This window comes from Rhinichthys klamathensis, unplaced genomic scaffold (genome assembly GCF_029890125.1).
Source record: "Rhinichthys klamathensis goyatoka isolate OS25496 unplaced genomic scaffold, OSU_Roscu_1.1 h1tg000059l_1, whole genome shotgun sequence".
Taxonomy (NCBI): Eukaryota; Metazoa; Chordata; class Actinopteri; order Cypriniformes; family Leuciscidae; genus Rhinichthys; species Rhinichthys klamathensis.
This window is the reverse complement of record NW_026606604.1, coordinates 1,148,731-1,170,402: the sequence shown is the minus strand read 5'-3', so window position 1 is coordinate 1,170,402 and position 21,672 is coordinate 1,148,731. Positions and strand designations below refer to the sequence as shown.

Genomic DNA, 21,672 nt, shown 5'->3' with positions numbered 1-21,672 from the left:
GTGTGTGTTCTCTTTTCCCATGTTTGATGGATGTAGATATGGCTAGTAACATGGGGCAAGGAACTGCTATTTTTCACTTAACTTTCGGCATCAGACACGGTACTGCTCTCAGAGGTTGACTGAAACACTCCCAACCCCGACTGACTCCTTGAGGATTTGTTATCTCTACAGAAGAAGATGAAGTCTGAAGCGAGCACCTTTCATGCTAAATGAGCTGTGTCCCCAGTGGCAAAAATAATTAGGGAAGATTATTAAATTGATTTCATTACATGCCGAAAAATTTTAGTCAGATTGTGCACACTGACGTTTCTGCGAAAGGGAGCAAAAGGTTGTGCAAGGTGATTTCCATAGTGCCAGAAATAATGAATGGCCCTTAACAGCCATTAAACAACTGGGCATAAAGCATATGACGAAATAAAGCATTGTAACATCCCCCGATGTCACCGATTGTGCCCTATGGGGGATTTATTGCAAGACTTCTGTCCTGTTATGAGCATGGAGCTGATTAAATATGGGCATGAGTTGTATAATCTCACACTGGGCTCTAATGAAGCCTTGTACCCCGAGAGAATTGTGCTTGAGCACAACAACAGCATAATATGCAGCAATTCATCACACAGTGTTCAATGGGGTGAAGCCCAAAAATATCTCAGAAGAGGAATTCAGAGAAAGCCTTTCAGCCTTTTTGTTGTCACGATAGGAAGTGATGTAACTAATGAAAAGCAGCATTATGTGTAAAATATAGCATGGCAGGGAACAATTCCAAGCAACTGTAAGTATATAGCACTGAATCTCTGTGGTTGTTCGACCTTGTAACCTTGCTAGGAGACAGGGGTAAAAGACAATGAAATGGGGAATGACATTGTCATGGCAACTTGCTGATGCAGCAGTGTCTTCTTACAAGTTCTAACCTTATATATATCTGCCAGAGAGCCCCATCTGAATGGCCTGACACAGCTGTCCCCTCACCGGCCTGTGCTGCCAGTTCAATCCAGTCAGAGCGCTGGATGTGGCTTTGAGAGGATAGCAAACACACTCATTACCCAGAGAAAGTGTCTAAATAAGAGTTTTGAAGGACAGCTGTGGTTTTACTGTATTAAAGTTCAGAGAACATATGGGGTAATATGAACTACACTGATTTTCCACTGACACTGTTCCGGTGCGGGTTCCTGGCCTTAGTTCCGTTCGCGAACTATTCCACGCATTTCCACTGCAGAAAAGGGGGTTTCGGGCCAGAAAGATCAGTTTATAGTTTTCAGACTGCAGCCCTAAAAACTTGCTGGTTTCAAATGGAGCGGGGGGTGAAGAAATTCTGTCGCTGTCTACTGTATGGCAGCCTCGTTGAGCAATGTAATAACATTGCACTACATTGCTCCTTATATCTAAATATATAAAAGAGAGACCCAGTGTGCCAGAGAGCAGAGTCGGGCCATCAGTGAGAGAGAGAACTCTGAATGGCTGTTCAGCTTAGTGAACAAGTCAGTAGACGCGAATACGAGCAAAAGTGATGAAAGCAAGCAAAGAAGTCATGACGCCACAGACAGAAGGCTGTTATAATTTTATATATATTACCTGAGCAATCTACTGCGCGAATATTTTCATAATAACATAAGTTCTTTCAATAAAGAACAAGATCTTACCATATTCAAAATGGTAAGCAAGCGGTGCTTTGACCATGGTTTGTATACCTGCAGTCTTAGTTTCACTTTCCATTTTGAATGACAAATATAGACGAATATCTGCTTAAATAGACAGTTATCTTTTTTCACGCAGGCGCAGAATGCACTTGCTAGTTGACAGTCACCTGTAGTTCTTTCTGTTTTCAAGGACAGATTTTTTACCCCTACGCAGGCGACGCGAGGCAACAACACAGTTGGCTTTAATCAGCGCTAATTCTTAGTCACGTAAACAACACGTAGCAGCATTACGTCACCGTTCGTTCCTCAAGTCAGTGGAAACACAGTGGAGAGCAGGCTCTGGCTCCAGAACGCAAACTATTCTGGTGTAAAAGAGCTATGAATAAAGTGTGAACTAGGGCCAGGTGCTATGATGCTATAAACTGTGAGACTTGCAAATGTGCTATACAGTTAAAACCACATAGTGTGTATATCAATGAGGCTCAAGCAAGAGTGAAGAAGAAACAGAGTAATGAGAAAATATTGTGTTTTAAGCAACAACTACTTTACAAAGTCTTCAAATGTCTTTAAATGTATCTCATCCAATCAGATTTTAAAGTTGAAACTATTCATTTAAATAATTACTATACATTTTTGCATTAATGGCATAAAATGTATTTATATGTAGTTTGCATCCAGGCAGGAGAGAGAAAAATAAGTGGACAGACAACACCTTTTGTATAGGAAGCTGCAAGAATAGGAATGGGCTGACTACAAAGCCTTGAGGTACTCCTAAAATTATGGTCAGAAACTTCACAAGGCATAGTAGCAATAACTCACTAAGCTGGACCTCAAGCACATATCTGTGAATGCAGGAAACCACAGTCCTCTCGGAGGGCATTTGCGTCCCTGGGGCAGGTGTGACTTTGAGGCTAATGAGGTGCAGAGAGGACACAGGGGCCTCAAAGGCCACAGAGCAGCAATGATCCATCAGACAAAAAGAGCAATGTAGCTGACACAGAGGAGACAGAAAGAGAAAAATGAGAGAGAGAAACTCTGTGCTTCAGCAAACAACTAGCAGGACTCCAATGATACATCTCACAACTTTTCATTGACATTGACCCACTAACAATATCTTAACTATACTGACAGAGCAACTTCCAGGGGCCTATACCATGAAGCCGGTTTAGGTGGCTAGCCAGGAATGTTTTAGTTTAGTTTGCGGCAACCCTGGGTTTTAGGCACCATGAAAGTGGTTTGGCTTTTAGCAGTGTTCATCGCCATAGTAACACGCTCCACGGCTAACCTGGTCCGGGGCAGGTTAAGTTCCAGGTAAGAGGTTGCAAACCGAACTTGGACCAATCAGCTGTGAGCAAAGTGACATATGTCTGATGCGATAAAGTCACTCTACCTGTTTCTACTCCAAATTAAAGGTAGCCTAACTATAGCAAATGGTTTTTAAAGACAAAATCGTCTGGCTTTTAGTAATGCTTATTTATAATAATAATTTTGTATGATATAGATATTATTTATGTTATTATTACACCCTTAATTGATCACACATGTACAATTTTAGTTTATCAATTATTATTACGCAAAGTTTCAACGAATAAATATATAAAGGTATTTATATTTCCTTTATATATTTATTCATTGAAACTTTGCGTTTAGTTTGCGTTGAAACTTTAACGCTTTAGAATCAATAGATAAAGCTATACAATGACTAGCCTACATATGAGCTTAAATGTTCAATTCTCTCTATAGCCTACCTTTATCAACTGTATAAACTAACTTCACAACTTTAACTTGCACTGATATAGCAAGACTTTTTCTTTTAGTTGTCCTCTTTCATAGACAGCTATTTTCTTCTTGCTGTGTAAATTTGTTTAAATTCGTAATATTTTTCAATTTCGTAATATTCTGCAGAAGAGAGAAGTGAATTGCGGTTTCACTCTTTCTCAGCATGTGATTGGCTGTTCGCTACTGATGTCACACCTAGACTCAGGATCAAAGCCTGAGTTGACAGAGAAAGTTGATGATAAGCATCATGGTACCAACAAAGCCTGGTTAGATTGGTTTGGCTTTGTCAACTCAAAACTAATCCTGTAACCCTGAGTTTGTTCAACCATCATGGTACAGGCCCCAGGTCTCTAAGACATCAGTTTAGGGAGTAGAGATGTTACTAGTGAAACAATGATGCAATGCTCATGTGACTAACAAACACTTCCCAGAATGGTCAACAGGAAGGTTATGAGTTTCGGATGTGAGAAATGGGTGATTCTATATATACCCACAATATATAAAAACTAAAACTCATTTGAATCCTTCCAAAAATATTTAAGAATATGAATTGTCACTTCTAAATACCAGTCTGTTTCTCATCCAAATCTAAAATATAACCTCATGAGACTCAAAATACAATGCAGTAGTTGTATGGACTAAATTTATAGTACTTTTATTGTGATTCATTTGTTGTTAAAGGTTGAGCTTAACAGCGTCCGTCCCCATTCACTTCCACTTCGTGAAATGAATAGAAGTGATTTGAATTCGGCTAAACACTTCCTTTTGTGTTCTGCCAATGAAAGTGTCATACAGTAGGTGTCTGGAATGACATGAGGGTGAGCAAACAATTGACAATTTAATTTTTTAAGTGAACTATCTCTTTCACATAAGCTGATGTATAATCAAAGTGACAGCCCTTAATCTTAACTGTCATTGTTGTTTTTTTATTATTATTATTATTACCATGTCCTTTGAAAACTTCAGAGGGTGTTAGAGGAAAAACTGTGCCTTTCTATGTAACAAAGAAAGTCATTTTGGAAAATATCAATGTTGTTCAGACCCCAACAGAACAAGTTTTGCCAAAGAAAGAAAGTCATACAGGTTTGAAATGACATGAGGGTGAGTACAAGACAACAGAATTATCATTTTTGGGTGAACTACCCCTTTAAAAATATTTTTGCTACAGCCAGATCAGTTTTAACTGGGTCAACTCAATACTGTATCATAAGACCAGATCTTATTCTAGAAGCTCTCACTTTCAGCAGATATATTCTAACCTTTTCAAAGCAAGCTGGTAAAGCTGTCCACCTGTACGCATATGGTCAGTCCCTCTGCCTACATCTGATGCCAAACTACACCGGTAGTACTACAAACGGTATACCGTTCACAAGTTTGGGGTCAGTTTTTTTTAACAATTCAATACTTTTATTGAGCAAGGATGCATTAAATCAGTCAAATGTGACAGTAAAGACCTTTATAATATTACAAAAAAAATTATATTTCATATAAATGCTGTTCTTTTAAACTTTGAAAAACTAAGCACAAAAATAAAGGAGCACAACTGTTTTCAATGTGTTAATAATAAGAAATGTTACTTGGGCACGAAATCAGCAGATTTATGAAAGATCATGTCTGAAGACTAGAGTAATGGCTGCTGAAAATGTAGCTTTGTCATCGCAGGAATAAATTTAATTTTAAAATATATTTAAACAGAAAAAAAAGTTATTTTAAATTGTAAGTCAAAGTTATGGTTTTCCTGGCCTTATCCAAAATCAAACTTGGCTTATGCTCAAAAAACGTGATTTCAACTAACAGTATGATACATTTCTATAGAGCAAATAAGTTGAGATGTTCGAAAAACAGACTTTGTTGTTTCTCCAATGGACACACATTAGATCAGCTGCTTGATTAATATATTCAATCAGCACCAGAATCAATTTTGAGGGAGTCAAGCTATCAAGAGAGTATTAAACATTTACACCAACAAAATGTTCTTAATGCACTTCCGCTGCTCAGCTATAAATTAAATTTGTCTATAGGTTATGACATTATGGAGGTTGTAATAATTATAAGTCAAACTAGAGCCACAATATGCAAGCACAGAACACGTTTATAAAATAGCTATTAGAAATAATTGATGCTCTTGTCTGTTATGCATTAGATAAACTTGCACAGGCCATTATCAAAATGAGACCTCAAAGATTGTTCTAGGTTCTTTAATTCCTTCATAAAAAAGTCAAAGAAAAATAATCAGGACAGGGCACCCAGCCATGAACATTTCACTCACAACAAGCGACTGAGCACTTTATTTGCTGAACCGGTGGGTCTCTCCAGGGGTTCTGCAGCACATTGCTGACTCCCTTAACGGCTTCTGCTGATTCTGATGCAAACGCGTGGAAGTCCGACCGATGCTGACAGCAACATTCACTACAAATCTGAAACACTACTGCTGATGTTCCAAGCTCTATCCTAAACTGAAGACCATGGCAGGAATTGCCTTGATTAAAAATGCTTTGGTCTGTTACAGGAATTCCGGACCTGTAACTTTACAAACTAAGATTTTCACTGCATTAAGTGGACGTGGAAGGAGAAAAAAAAAAAAGCTTTCAATATAGACAATAAAATAATCATGTCTAGTTCCTTTTGTTCTGCAAAGTTAAGTAGTTACAGATCCAGAAACTGTCCATATTTGAGAGTATCAGCATGATTTCATGCTTTAAAAATGTAAAAGCACCATTAAAAGTGGTCCATACAATCCCAACAATAAAATTGAGCAAAGTATGCTATTTTTACTGAAAGAAGAAAGAGCAAAGCCTTCAGCTTAAGACAACGATTTCCCAATGTAAAGTGGCGTGTGGGAGCGGCACAGTGGTCTACTCCATTCCCCATGTGCTCTCCTCCAGCTGGAGATATCACTAGGTAATCTTTCAGGGGACTCCCATCACCCTCCTACATTCTGTGTTGGTGCTAAAACTGCTGATATGCTCCTCGTGGACCTGACCTCCTGTTCCACAGACTAATTGCCACCTTAATGTTATTTGCTGCTTTGGTTTTATTGGCTGCCAAGAAATGCACTTGGAACCAGTTTCCAGTAAGGTAAGAAAGGACATTAAAGCAAGAGAAAAACTCGTTTGGATGGACACGTTACCTGCTAATTTAACCTAATATAAACTGACTTATTAATTAAAACAACCTGTAGTAAAACTGGCAATGTTGTATTCAGCGAGAACCAATGACATTTTGACATCAATGACAGTGCCAAGCTGCAAAAATTTTCATTTTGGGGTAAACTATAGCTACGTTTACGTGCAGTCAAATAATCCATTGATAATCATATTGGTGGGTTAATTGGACTGAAAAACGTTCATGTAAAAGCACCTCAATCAATGCGATTGAACGGTCAGTGGATGAGACTAATAAAAGCTCTGCTGACATAAATGTTATATGCTATAATTGGCTTTCTCCATTTCTGAACGTGGCGACTGGGCACTATACACATGCGCTGAAGTGTTTGGAAAACAAGTACATGTCATGCACATGTTAACTAACGTGAATCTCATTGCAATATTTAGGGTTCATAAACGAAACTTTCAGAATCTGAAATCGGATTGTGTAGTAGGACTATAAATATAGGGCGAGTTTTTATGACAGTGATGTCTGTAAAAAACAGACTTTCATTCTCACTGAGGAAGTGTCTTTTTTCACAGACAATTTTTTTGAGACATATGTAGGCAAAAAAACACAGTGGATGAGGATGCAGAACTTATTTAGACAAAACTAGTTTTTATGGAGGATGTTAGAGACATTTGTGTTTCACATGTGTTCTTTGTGCTTTTAATCCTGCCCGAATCTGCCATGTGTGTTTTTCCTCACACAACCTTTTACTTTAAGTCCCGTCCGAAAGCAAATGTCTGTGCTATATTGTATTATACTAAAGCTTCTCTCCATGTGTGTTTTGACCAACCTGAGCTACCGTTTTAACACCAATCTTTCGCGTGCTTTTATTTCATTTCAATATGGATGGTGTCGGACAAAATAATTCAATTATAAAATTAATAAATAGAGCCAAATCGTGGAAACTGCAAAGAACGCCCATTTTAAAATAAGTGTCGGGTAAGATACTTGTCTAGATGTCTCTGTTATAAACAGCCACTTCTATAAACTCATGTGAAGTTTATTTAAATAGGGTTTTAATAATAAAAAAAAGTTATATTAAAAAGTAATTAATAAAAAAACACGTCATACGTGATGCACCCAAGCACAGCAGATGACCTGCTGTAACGCCCACGACTAGTAAACACACACTGCCACCTCTGTATTAACACAGAGATGTTAGTCCCGCCCGATTCGATATGAAATCACAGATGTCGGGAGATAAGAATTATGACTTGTAGATCATTTAGAAAACTTGTCCCATCTGAATAGGGCTTTAAACTCTGTGGAAATCTGTGATTCTTTTAGTGGAATTCTGTGAGTGCACACAGAACTAAAAACAGTTACATTTCAGAAGAGACAAATGTATTGCATCAACAGAGCTGATGTTTCATCACATCCTCTGACAGCACCTGAGAAAGGGGATGGCTGATGCTAAAGACCGTCCTAGCCCAAAATGGCTCAATACACTCTGGCGATCACCACCTCCATGTGACCTGCTGATCAAAGGCGTGCAGCACTCATTAAAGGGCTTTAGCGCAGGAATGTTATTATGTGGAACTGCCCAAAAGAAACAGTTGGTAATCCCTTTGTACCTTTCCCCTTGCCAACCACTGCGTCAGGTCATTCACCGTGAGGTCAGATGCCTACTCTGGTTTCCTAAATCTGTAATCCCATCCACTCTGGGAGCTCTAGCTTCGCTTTCTGAATTTCCTTTCCTTTCCTTTTTTCTCGTGTCCACTCACTCTTTCTGTCACCTGACCATAGAATAAAATAAGACATGTGGTACTAAGCTACAGAAAACTTTAATTGGGAAAGTAAAGACAGAACAAGAAACAGCTTGAAATAGCTGACCTGTATTTACTGCATAGCATAAATAAAATAAGATAAAATAAAAAAATAAACAGCATAAGACAAAATAAAAACTAAAATAGCGTAAAACTATAGCATACAATACAAAATAATCAGATTAAGATAAAATTACAGAATAAAATGAAATAAAATTAAAAATAACAAACACCCTAAAAAAAAGATTATAGCATAAAATAAAATGAAAAAATTATAAACAGCATAAGATAAAGTTTTAGCATAAAACACAAGATAAAAACAAACAGCATAAGATCATATTATAGCATAAAATAAAATGAAAAATATTAACATAAAACATATAAAAGTTATAAAAAAAAACTAATTAAATAAAACACAATTTTGAAAGATACATGCAATGATGCTTTACAATTTGGCCAAGAGGCAATATAATCAGGTTGCCTAAATGTTGATGCGTTTGGTAACTTTTGATGCCACTATTATATATGTGATTATGTGCCATACATTATGTCAACTCTATAATAGTCGAATAGGCTGACAGGGTCACAATCACAGAGGAAGTCTATAATGAAGACATGCACAGGCCATCGGAGTGCATGCCTATGTTTTCCTCCTCACGCTGGATTACAAACTGGCTTTGAACTGATTGCATGAGCTTTAGAAATGCCTTTGCCATGACACAGTATTCTGGGCTAACTGACAGATGATCCCTCGGCACATTCTTTCTAAAAGAGCCATCTGGACCGACTGGCTTGTGCACACTGTATTTATCTGCATAGTGGTCAGAGACAATGAGGGCCCAATGGAGGAAGGGACAGTGAGACGGGCACCCACTCTTTTGTGTGCGTCTGGGCATTGGTGTATAAGAATGAACTCACATACACCTGCAGCATCAGTGACAGGTTGGTGTAGTCGGGGTCAGTGGATATTCAGGGCTTAGACCAGACATCTGTGGATGTATCTGGGACCATCCTTCAATATAGGTGCAATTTGAAATACAAGTTGAAATGTTACATCGGTTAGAAACCATTTTTCATTATCATTAAATAAATTCAGTAGTAGTGGAGTTAAAAAAAATGTCCAACTAACTCAAACTCACCCTAAGACTCACTCAAAAGTGCTACATTTATATTTCTGGATGCATGATAAACAGACCTTTCTGGCTTCAAAAAGAGTTTTGCAAGACCTGTAAATGTCCATGCTTGTGATTTAAAGTTAGCAAATTCTTCAGGCACAACAATATTATGGTTTATTCTTCAGTCTCTGAAATATCAATCATATTAATCATTTAAATATTAATAAGTTTGGGGTTGGTAAGATTTTGTATGTTTTTTTAAAGAAGTTTCTTATGTTCACCATGAAAGGCTGCATTTATTTGATCAAAACTATAGTAAAACAGTCATTTTGTGAAATATTATTACAATTTAAAATAACTTCTATTTTAATACATTTTAAAATGTAATGTATCCCTGTGATGGCAAAGCTGAATTTTCAGCATCATTACTCCAGTCTTCAGTGTCACATGATCCTTCAGCAATCATTCTAATAAGATGATTTGCTGCTCAAGAAACATTTATTATCAATGTTGAAAAAAGTGCTGCTTACTATTTTTGTCAAAACTGTGATGCATTTTTTTTTTTTCAGGACTCTTTAGAAAATTCAAAAGAACAGCATTTATTTTAACTGGAAATCTTATAACATTATGTCTTTACTGTCGCTTTTGATGAATTTAATGAGTCATTGCTAAATAAAAGTATCACTTTCTATAATAATAATAATCGTACTAACCCCAAACTTTTAAACAGTAGTTTATCTCTAAAACACTCAATAACTACTGATCGAGATGGAGGGAAATCTAAATAAGTTCTGCAAATGTTCTTCAGCTTGTAAGACTACAACTGAATTACAGTAACATAATTGCGCTGAACATTTTTAAACATTATTATTATGTGACATACATCCCCAATTATGAAAGACAAGGTAATTCAGGGGTTTACTGAAAGTTTAATCCCTGGATGGCCATCTGTAATGGCAGCATGTGGGTGCACGTTACAAACCAAATCTCCAAAGTCCCCCAAACCCTAAAACGAGCAATGTGAGGATTCTGAGGAACATAACCCAGTAGAATTCCTCAGAGTCATATAGCCAAAAAACATCCATGCAAAGAGTAACTAAGCAAGCCCTGCAATAAATACTCCAGCCAGTCTTCAGTAGCAGATGCCACATCAACATGCAGATGCTGCTCTGAACTGGGGCAAGGTTTTCAAAACCAGATTAACATAAGAATTGAGAATTTGGGCTAATTAAGTCTTACAGCAATGACTGCACAACTAAAGTCAACCAGCGAGCCAAAAGTGCTGTTACTTTTATATGACTCCGCACACTAGACAAATGACGTTTCATGCAAAATTCCTGACTTTGTTTTCTAAATAACAAATCAGAAATTCAACCTTTAAATCCCACAGGCATTCTTCACCGATACATAACTAGCAAAGAACCTCAGAAAGTATCTTTTTCTGCAGCCTCTGAGCTGGGACTGAGATGTGGCAAACATTCTGTGTTTCAGAGAGCCTTATATCCTGAGGGAAGGCCATTAGATAAGACAAAGTCACATCCAAAACCCCAGACAGGCCAAAGAGTGATTAAGGGAATAAGCCATGGCAAATGCACCGAGAAGCTGCAAATCATCACCTTACCATGTATTTATAGCAAAACAACAGGGTTCGGTGAAAAGATGGACAGGGTGTGAGGGTTTACATAACCTCTTTTTCCTCTCGTTCAGGTTTAATATGATTCCAACCGCATATCGTGCCATTTCAACAAGCAGCAACAAGATGTATTTCTTGAGAACGGAGGTCAGCAGAGACAATAGCCGTCTTTCAGACCAATGATGTAACGGAGAGATTTAAATGTCCACAGTACACACAAAGCTGGAGGCAACAGCTTTATGTGAGAAACGGACAGAAATTCAAGTCACCATAGTGAGAAAAAGGTACAAAAGAGGTACAAAAGTGCAACTTTTGAAAAGGTACCGCCCCAGTGACAGCTTTTGTACCTTTTTTTCTGAGTGTATATATCCAATTCACAAAATTAAAAGAGGTTCTTTGTTCTTTGTGAGAGGAGTGAATTCCCCTTTAGTGTGGAATAATCGACTCAATCCTTCGGTCTTCCATTCAAGTGTTTACTCTGATAAATAGACCTGTATATCAAAGAAATATACTCAGAAGCATTCAAACATCAAGAATCACACAAGAGCACTTATTTAAGTCTTAAGTAACTGCTTGGCTCATCTTAAAATAAGCTTAAGATAAATACCTGGAATGCAGTAATCTCAAAATGCTTTGAGGTAAACATCAACAAAAGACTACCGGCACACTACAAAAACAAAGATTAAAGGACTCAAGATGGAATTTAACTCCTCGCCCTATTCTCTTGTAGTTTTAACAGCAATTTAATTTCAAAGGCAGAAGGCTGTAACTCTCCAAGAGATAAAGCAATGAATAAAGTGATCTGTAATAATTTAGCTCAACCCGCTGTCATTTAGTGAAAAACCCGGATCTGCAATTAGGGTAAATTTGCAGAATAAGATTGTTTAATCTGAGTTGTTCAAATTGACATGCATTGTTCGCAACCCCTGCGGACAGGCACTAATTACGATTAATGCCATAACAAGTGCTCTGATCCCATTTGAAACTCTATGTGACATCTGTCAGAGCCAATCTGGCAGCTCACATGCACATAGGTGTAATGGCCCCATTTGTAATGTTCAAGCCATATAAAATGCCAATGTACAATCATTGTGTCATTCAAGTCATTCGAAACTAACACACATTCATACATTATTCACTCAGTCCAGATATAGACTATGTGGATTTTTGAGCGGCACTACTATAAAATGCGCCCCAAAGCAAGCCAACCGTTTCAGATCATACGGAAATTGAATACCACGTTTTCATGTGACCTTTAACGATACCAAACACTGCAATTCGCTCACTCGGACACCCAGGATTAGAATCCATTTCTGCAGAAAATCAATTAGAGTTTGTATTGAAATAGAAGACTTTCTAATAATACAGTTCATGTCCGGTGACGTGAAGCATTTACAAGGACGATGAGGAGAGTATGGGACTGTAATGGTGGGGCTGGCTACTTGCTGAGTAACCCTTAACGTGTAACTGTGGATGAGTTGGGAAGTGGCTGTTCCGTGATATGTGTGCCAATGTTCTGTAAGGCCACACAAGAGCACAAGCACAGCCCTGGGAACATGATCGCACATAATGGATGGAGCGTGTGGAGGAAAATATTAAACTCAGGAGCAAGAGAGGACGAATGGATGTGGCTCTGTGTGTGTTGTGTGTGTGTGTGTGTGTGTGTGTGTGTGTGTGTGTGTGTGTGTGTGTGTGTGTGTGTGTGTGTGTGTGTGTTAAGAACTGTTCAGCACATAAAGAGAAGAAACTGCAATGCATTAGACTTCAAAAAGACTTCAACTAGAAGATCACACTACAAGAGGCTTAGAAACTTTTTAGCATCATTTAAAATACAATTTCACTTTACAAGGGCTTTTTATGTCTAGAATCTATATCGTTTTACCCTTGTCCAATAATTTAATCTTTCTAATATGATAATTCATCATAAAACTGAAAATATGTTCCAGAGTTTTAGCATCCTTTCAACCACAACAAACAAATAATTTTGTCCCAATAAAGACATAAGACAAAAATGTATAAAATTATTAAAATCACAATCTTTATCAGAATGTTATTAAACAGTGATGGTGTGGTTGAAATTTGTATTACTTTTATTTAAAAATTAAAAGAAAAAAGTGAGTATTAAAATTATGTTTTAAGACAATTTCTTTCCTTTTTTAAACCCACAGGACCAAAAGTGCCTATTTTTGAAGAAACACCCAACAGAGTCAGAGTCTCTCTCCTTCTCACATACGCACACACAACATGCAGCAGCTGTTACCCCCTTCTAAATTTAACATAAGCGGGCTGACAGAGTAGGTGTTTTAACACAGGGCGTCCTGATATTGTGCACAGCATACCAATATAACAGAGCCTTCATGCATCTCGCAGTATTCCTCAATTACTACCACAAATAAAACTGCTCACCCACCAGGGAGCCGTCAGCGCATTAACTATCTCTGACAAAAAGCGCAACAGCCAAAACAGAAATAATGCCTTAGTTATTATAGTGTCAGAGCTTAAAGTTGCAGAGCTGCCTACTGAAGTAATATTACTTCATCATTCTGCATTTGGCAACAAACACTCAAGCACACAGAACCAATCCAATCAAAACTGACCCCCTCGGCTGACTGCAGTCCATAAGCAGCGATAAGCTGTAAATCAGACAAAGAAACACCTGGGCCCCCGCTTCATTAATGAATTGCCACCTAAGAGGAAATTGCAAGCTACCAATTGAGGGTCAAAGTTCTATCCATTGTTCAAATGAAGAACCATTAAAGGCATAGTTCAGCCATAACATTTTAATTCTGTCATTATTTACTTACCTTCATTCCAAATCTCTATGTCTTTTTCTGTAAAGAGCAAAATTTGATATTTTAGATGAATATTCTGGCCTAGATGACTGAATAAAATGCTCAAGTGGTATAAACTGATTTGCTGGGGTTTTTTTTTCCTTTCATTATTGGAGATAAAAAAAAAAGAGTAGTCAGGATATTCTTAAAAATTCATCTTTTGTGTGCGAGTAAATAAATATGTTTTACTATGTATAGGCCTACTATTTATTGTAACTGTAATTTTTTTAAATATGTAAACTATGAATATTGTTGGCTCTTAGACTAATTGCTTATGTTCTTCTATTTTATGTTGCTTTGCATAAAAGCATCTGCTAAAAGCATAAACGCAAAAGTATGACAGTAAAAAAAAATTATGTTTGGCCGAACAACGTCTTTCAGTAAAGAGGTTAGTGTGCAATGCTATTCTCAAGTCATTCTTCATGTCAGCCTCACTGTGCCGACTGAACAGGGGTCGGCTTTAGTCTGTGAAAGTGTGTCAGAAAAAGGAGGCGGTGGATTTGGTTAACTTCAGCTCATTAAAATGAATTTGCCTGAGGGATTTTGTGGTATGTAACTGTTTTCATTGGGACTCCTTGTCCGTTGAGCGCAACTAACTCAGACACCACAGGTAAAAGGCGGCAGATGAAAGCGTGCAGAGAAAAGAGAATAAACATGTTTTGCAATGATAAACCCTACCTGAACCATGTGAAGAGGGAAGTATAACGGCTCTAAGCGACACTATCCAAGTGTGTGCGCAGCTCAAACAAGAGCTGAGGACGAAGCAAACATTCCAATCCAATTCCTCTCAACCAGGGATGGAAATTAACTTTTTTGTCCACCGGCCACTGTGGCTGGTGGATTTCAAAATCTACCAGCCACTCAATGTTTTTACCAGCCACTTTCTTGTTTTTAACCGACAATGTGTAACTGCATGTGAAAATTAATACTACAAGAATACTTAAGCAGTTTATTTAATCTCAAGTCTCAATGAAATACTGACATTTTCTCTTTCTCTCACCCATTTATTTTTGTTTTGATGATAAATTGAGCCAGCCTCCAAAAGTAATTAACCTGTCCTGTGATTTTTTTTTCTCTCACACAACTCTCTCCAGACACGGATTTATGAGCTATAGTATGTTGGTTGCCTTTACATTAGAATAATATTTAATATAATCTAGATATGAAATGGAATAAATAGCATTCAATACAAAATGAATATGTCTCATATATTGAAATCAAGTTTTATGTGATAAAATATTTGCTTTGTTGTGCATTAGAACCACATCAGGCATTTAGTACAAAATAATTTATTGAAGCATCCAGATACTTCACCACGTGACAGCAGCTAGGCTCCTGATTGGTTAACGCGGCGGGAATTGACGCCAAAGTTCAGATTTTTCAACTCGGGCGGCAGACGCGAATTCGCGTCAAACGCGTGAATGCACAAAACCACTCAATAAAATCATGCGCGCGGAACGCGTCAGACGCTCGAACTTGCCGCACGAATGAGGCGTATTCGCATCTACCACGGCGCGCTCTACACCTCATTCGCGCCGCAGGAATTTTTTACGTTCGTAACGCGTCTTTGCATTGACTTAACAATGAAATCACTCGCGCCAGATGCTCTATTCTCGTCTGGTGTGAACGCACCATGATGTTTTCTCTGCAGACCTCTACGCCTGCGATGTAACGCCACATTTTTGTTTGAAGGTGTGCCTCCTCTAAAAGTGTCCGCCGTCCGGGTGAAACAGTATGCTATTTTTATTTACCCGCCACGGTGGCCGGTAGGTGAAGCGAGTTTACCCGCCACAACACAAAATCACCCGCATTTGGCTGGTGGCGGGTGCTTATTTCCATCCCTGCTCTCAACGTACAGGAGATTTCAATTTGTCTTTTTGCCCCAAGTGCTTTTCACAAATTCTGATGGGGTTTGAAATAATTGGAAAAGTGAGATGCCAGAAAGAAAGTAGGCAAAATTTTGACACAATAATGGTACTTTGTTTTATGATTCATATATTATTATTAGCTGTCAGTTAGTTGCAGTCTCTGAAGTGAGTCTCTACCAAAAGTCTAATATATGTACTTTTTCCTATAATTCAGTCATTTTACTTTATCTAAAATATCATATAGAAAGAAAAGCACATGGTAAAGCAATCATACAGTAAATCAGGAATGAAAAAAAAAAAACATTTAAAAACAAATTACACTACTGCAAACTGCCTTTTTATCATCTTAATCAACCTATGTAATGCTTTATACAAGATCAGGAAGACCAAGTCATCAACATAGTAAAAGAAAATTCTCTCAGCTATGAAGCAAAGCTTCACGGGAGAATGAAAACCCCAGGCTGTCAGAATGTAGCGTGCAAATACAAAGAAAAGCCAGTTGTTTTGTCTCTCTAGCTCACATCACGCTCACTGGAATAGCTTCAGGTGATGCAAGCGGTGATCAATACATTGACTTTAAGGCTGCAGCATGTGTACTTTATAATGGGGTGCTCTTTATTCCAAAGACTGTGTGCATGTTCACTGAAGCATTATCACCCATCACAAAGGCCCCACCCTGTTCCTAGATCAGCCCTGTGCTTCTTTGAAAGACGCTGGAAAAACACAGTCAGACACGAGAGGTGCCACAGACAGAGGGCCGTCACTGCCCCACTTACTCACCAAACTGTAGATAAATGGGTCTTCCTATAACATTCAAAATCACTGGTCCGTCCCAATCAATCATACAACTAAAGCAGCTTTGTTATGTCAAAACCTGTCACTGGGCACACTCTCTGCATACTTCATATTTTGATGGTTATGACTTAAGGCGTTGAAAATACTGTGATGCTGAATAAAACCAAAACAAGAATATTACTTAACATGGATGTCACATTTGTTTCCAAGCATTTCTTCCACAAAAGTCTCCTTAAACACAAAGGAGCTTAAACACCAAAGGGGCTTCATACAAATTCATCAGCATGCTCAAATCACAGGGTGGAAGGAATGGGATTTGGAAAAGATTAAGGATAAAGGTATATGTAACAGAGGAAAGAACAAGGGTCATGTGATCATGTAAAAAAAAAAAAAAAAAAAAACCTTGACTTGCAATTAAATCACCAAAAAAAAGTGTGTGTATGTTTATTTATATACTGCCCAGCCAAAACAAAAATGTCACTGTTTGGATTTAAATAGACACATGCAAAGAGTCAATGATTGGATCATTACTGCAGTGATTATTATGTTTGTAACATGTTATATGTTTGGCAACAGTTCTTCTAACTCTAATTGATGGAGTATGTCATTTTTTTATTTCTTAAACAACCATATAGGAAGACACATCATGGCCATATTCCAGGATGACAATGTCAATGTCCATCAAGCTCAAATGAAAGAATGGTTGGAAGGGAGCATGAAGAATCATTTTTACACACGAATTGGCACCTTTATATATATATATATATATATATATATATATATATATATATAAAAATTAATCAATTTAAAAAAATGTGCTTAAGAGAATATGATTTGGTCATCATTGCAGTGATTATTATGTTTCTATTATGTTATAACAGTTATTCTAAACCTAATTGTTGGAGTGTGTATATATTTTCATTTCTTAAACAACCATGTAGGAAGACACATCATGGCCATATCCACCAAATAAATGTTGTGAACTATTATTTCCATCAAGAGGTGCATCAATTTTTGGTCAAGATCTTGAATTGATAATGCTTTTTTTTTGTATTGACAAAGTTTACTCAAGCACATCCCAATAATTTCAATGAATTTAAGGTCTGGACTCAGAGGTGCCAATTCGTGTGTAAAAATGATTGTTCATGCTCCCTTCCAACCATTCTTTCATTTTTTTTTTTTTTTTTTTACATGATCACATGACCCTTGTTCTTTCCTCTGTTACATATACCTTTATCCTTAATCTTTTCCAAATCCCATTCCTTCCACCCTGTGATTTGAGCATGCTGATGAATTTGTATGAAGCCCCTTTGGTGTTTAAGCTCCTTTGTTTTTAAGGATTCTTGATTTTGAACCTATATATATACACATTTTTTTATATATTTTATATATATATATATTTCTTTTATATATATTTATATATATTTAATTAACCAGATCAATTAAAACAATTGTGTATATTTAATATTTATACTGTACATTTTTATATATTTTGGAATATACTGTGTGTATGTGTGTGTGTGTATATATAATATAATATTTATTTATTTTTGTTTAAAGAAATTTAATTAAAAAAATAATAATAACACAGAAAAAAGGATTGATGGCAATGTTACAATATATTAGATATTAAAGGTGACCCTGTGATCAACAAGTAGTAGCTAGGTAATGTACACAGTAAGTAGGTTATGGCACAAAACTACAAAGAAGTTTCTTACCAAGGTAGAGGGATGCATTCTCCTTTTTCACGTTATCATCTAGGTACGTTGGTCCCAGCGTGTAGATGGGAGTGGATCCCATGCCCACCAGGACCTGGGCACAGACGAAAAGGGCAACATACATGGAGTGATCGTTGCCCTCTTGGTCTCGTGGACAGGATGACACGTCCAGACCGTCCCTTCTGCTCCCGTTCCCGTTCAGGCACAGGCCCTCATTCCCCGTGGAAGAGTTGACCTCTTGGACTTGATAGGGTGGAGAGATAAAATGTGGAAGGGAAAAGAGAGCTGCCCCCACAGCGATAAACACCCCACCTACCGCCAACCAGCGTGGCCTCTGGCCTCGACCCCCAAAATAACTAATGAAGACCACTACCAGCAGACTTCCAATGTCAAAGCAGCTAACCAGCAGTCCTGATTCAGAGCTTCTAAGGCTGTATCTCTTCTCTATAGTGGTGATGACACTACTAAGATAGCCAGAGACCATCAATGACTGGATGAACGTCAGGTAACACATACAGAATAGAAAACACCTAGAGTCTGACAGAATCATCCTCACGTACTTCCTCACAGGAAAGCGGATGAATCTTGCCAATGAAAAGCCTATTTTTTTGCCACCAGCTCGGTTGGCCTCAGTTTTCATAGAGCTACTAAGACCCACCATACTGGAGATGGAAGGGGAAAAATCAGTCCTGGTGGGTGAATCCAGTTCGCTTGAGTCTCCTTTCTGCCGCAGCTCGTTGAACACCAAGCACTGGTCGGTGTTTACTAAAGTCTGTGTCGTGCTAACCAGCCTCGGTTCCAACGTCTCATTGACGGTCGGACAGCTGCCATTAAGAACAGGCAAGCTTTTGGATTTGTAAGAACCACCCGGATCTCCGTACTGTCCCTCGAATTCACAGACTTCCAGAGACTCTGATATATCACTTCTGGGCTCATCGTTATATGAAGTCATTTTGCCTGCTTCGAGTCAATGAAATTAGAACTATAATTTAATTATAAATTAAGTTAGACTACACAGACACACAATTAAGAGGTCAAAGAAGACTATACTTCCAAGCATGATCCCTCTGTACAGCTGTCCAACTGTTTTTCTACTTATTCCTCATCATAATAAATCTGAAAGTGGTCATATCATATGCTGCCTCACCTATAAGTGTAGCAGCACGAAGTTCAATTCATGTCATGTTAATATAAATAGGAGGAATTGATTTCTGGTCATAGTGCTGAAATTATTGTTTGTAGTTGAATGATTCAGAAGAGATTGAATCCTGAAAACAAGGGGGGAAAAACAAGTATTAGTATTTGCTTACCAACTGTTCAAGAAGCAACATAAACAGCGTTACATAGCCTGTCATTTGTTTTGTGAAGTCGAGCTGCTGTCTGGTAGATTAGTGGTCGAGGAAGACAAAGAATAACAGTAAACGTGCGACAGACCACTGACTGATAGAACATTACAAGAACATTTTAAAACCATGTCAACCTGCCAGAATTATTTGTTTATCTAATATAACTAATTACCGACCTAAAGTTTATGAAGTTACGACTTTATAAATTAATTTAATTTAGAGAAATATAGAAGTCCACACACTGATTCTTTCATTGAATTCATTCACAACACATCTCTTTCAGCCCGACTCTAAGCTCTAATTAAAATATCGAGACATAACATTAATAAACAGCATGAAGAGTGAATTGAATGTAGAGTAGTGTACTTACACTAGCGATAGAGACAGACAGAGGTAGTGAGTTGTCCTCGACACGGACAGTGAGTGTGAGATTCGAGATTGCGGATTTGATGAAGGAGGGGGTGACCACGGAGCTCGCCAGGTGCATTCTGGGAAATGTATTTCCCAAATACCATTGTTTCTAAAACTGTCGTCAATCGCTATTTTTCACGAATATTTCTCACATGATGCTCATACATAGCCTATACATATCACTGCTTCTTGAGATAAGGGACAACTATGTCACACAAAAGCTTTATAATTACTAAAAATAAAGAAATCCATCAAAATACAAAGAAATACTTAAAAAGTTAGGCTACATCTAATCTGCAACATCAGGACATTTATTGCTTTTTTATTTCTAAATAATTTCATTTTATTTTAAATACACTTAAGTCATTTAACCTGTCCTCAGCATGAGGTCACAATGTAAAACTGCCAAACAAAGTGTTTAAAAGTGCAACAAATTCAAAAATGTACATTTAAATTGAAAGGAAGAGATCGGTAATATATCAAACAATACAAAAAGTAAATCTTGAATTATATTTTCCATAAAAAATGCCTATCAAAGCTGTGTCCTCACTTTGCGTCAACTCCGTCAGGATTTTTTAATAATTCTTAATAAGTCAGGCAATGTCATGATCATCTTTAACTCCGAGGACCCCTTTCTTATTTGCCGCCCCATGTTTGATGCTCATTGTGGATCTCATAGTCCTGAAAGTTTTGTATTTTGATTTACCTAAAAACATTGGTCATGTTTAATATTAAAAAGGAGGGCAGAGATTTAAGGAATTTGGGAACTGGATTGTTCATTATAACCCTAACCCAGGAAAACATTTAGAGAATTTTTTCACTTAGCTTCTTTACTGAACACCAGTGTGCTATTACATATTTGAAGACTTTACACTGTTGTTGGATGAATCAAATTAAAATAGCTTGCTTTTTAAATGTGTCTGACGGAGTTGACAGAAATTAAGTTATGAAGTGAATAAATGTAGCCTACAATTTTAGAAAAACATTTTCAGCAAAACCTGTTCCCTTACATGGTTCATTAGTGGAGTCCTTTATCTGCAAATATATACGTTTATAATGAATGTATTAATAAATAATAAAAACTAACTTCTAAAACATGTTTTGTCACTTAGACAAAGGTGTATTTATAGAGGCAAACCTAAACTTTATGGTCTTCCTCATGGGGTCTCTCTCATCCAGGTGTCCAGCTGACCTTTGACCCATGTCTATGGACAATGCCACTCTTTTTTAGTGTTCATCACCACCCTCACTGAAAAAGTCGTAGAATGAGCATGTGCCATTGTTTGTCCAGCGTAATGAAAGTCTGTGAGAAGCATGTTGATTATCATAAAATATATTGTATATAAAATTTATTGTAGCTTCAGGTAGACCTACAAAAATCTTGCATCACTGTTAAATAGTTCTTCCAGGAATGTTTTTTGTCCTAGTCATGTCTGTGTCATCCGATGAGGAAAGCAAACCACCCCTTATAACTTCCCACATTCTTCTTAAGTTATAACGGAGAGCGGGGCACAACCTAACGCGGGGCTAGTTGTAACACCCTTGTTTTAAATACTTCAACACATGCTAGCAAGACGAAACTTAGTGTATTTACTAGTTGCCATATCAACACTATAT

General features: G+C 37.5%; 1 protein-coding gene across 1 annotated transcript in view; it reads right to left on the bottom strand.

Moving 5' to 3' along the window:
• LOC130083821 (solute carrier organic anion transporter family member 5A1) overlaps positions 1-20,073 on the bottom strand; it is a 47,582-nt gene extending 27,509 nt beyond the window's left edge. Inside the window, exons 1-3 of the mRNA XM_056248845.1 lie at positions 20,015-20,073; positions 19,446-19,566; positions 18,299-19,280 (exon numbers count right to left, since the gene is read on the bottom strand). Of these exons, the coding sequence (XP_056104820.1) occupies positions 18,299-19,250 (952 nt within the window). The 5' untranslated portion in view covers positions 19,251-19,280; positions 19,446-19,566; positions 20,015-20,073. The remainder of the gene's footprint in view (positions 1-18,298; positions 19,281-19,445; positions 19,567-20,014) is intronic.
• Positions 20,074-21,672: the final 1,599 nt, after the last annotated feature.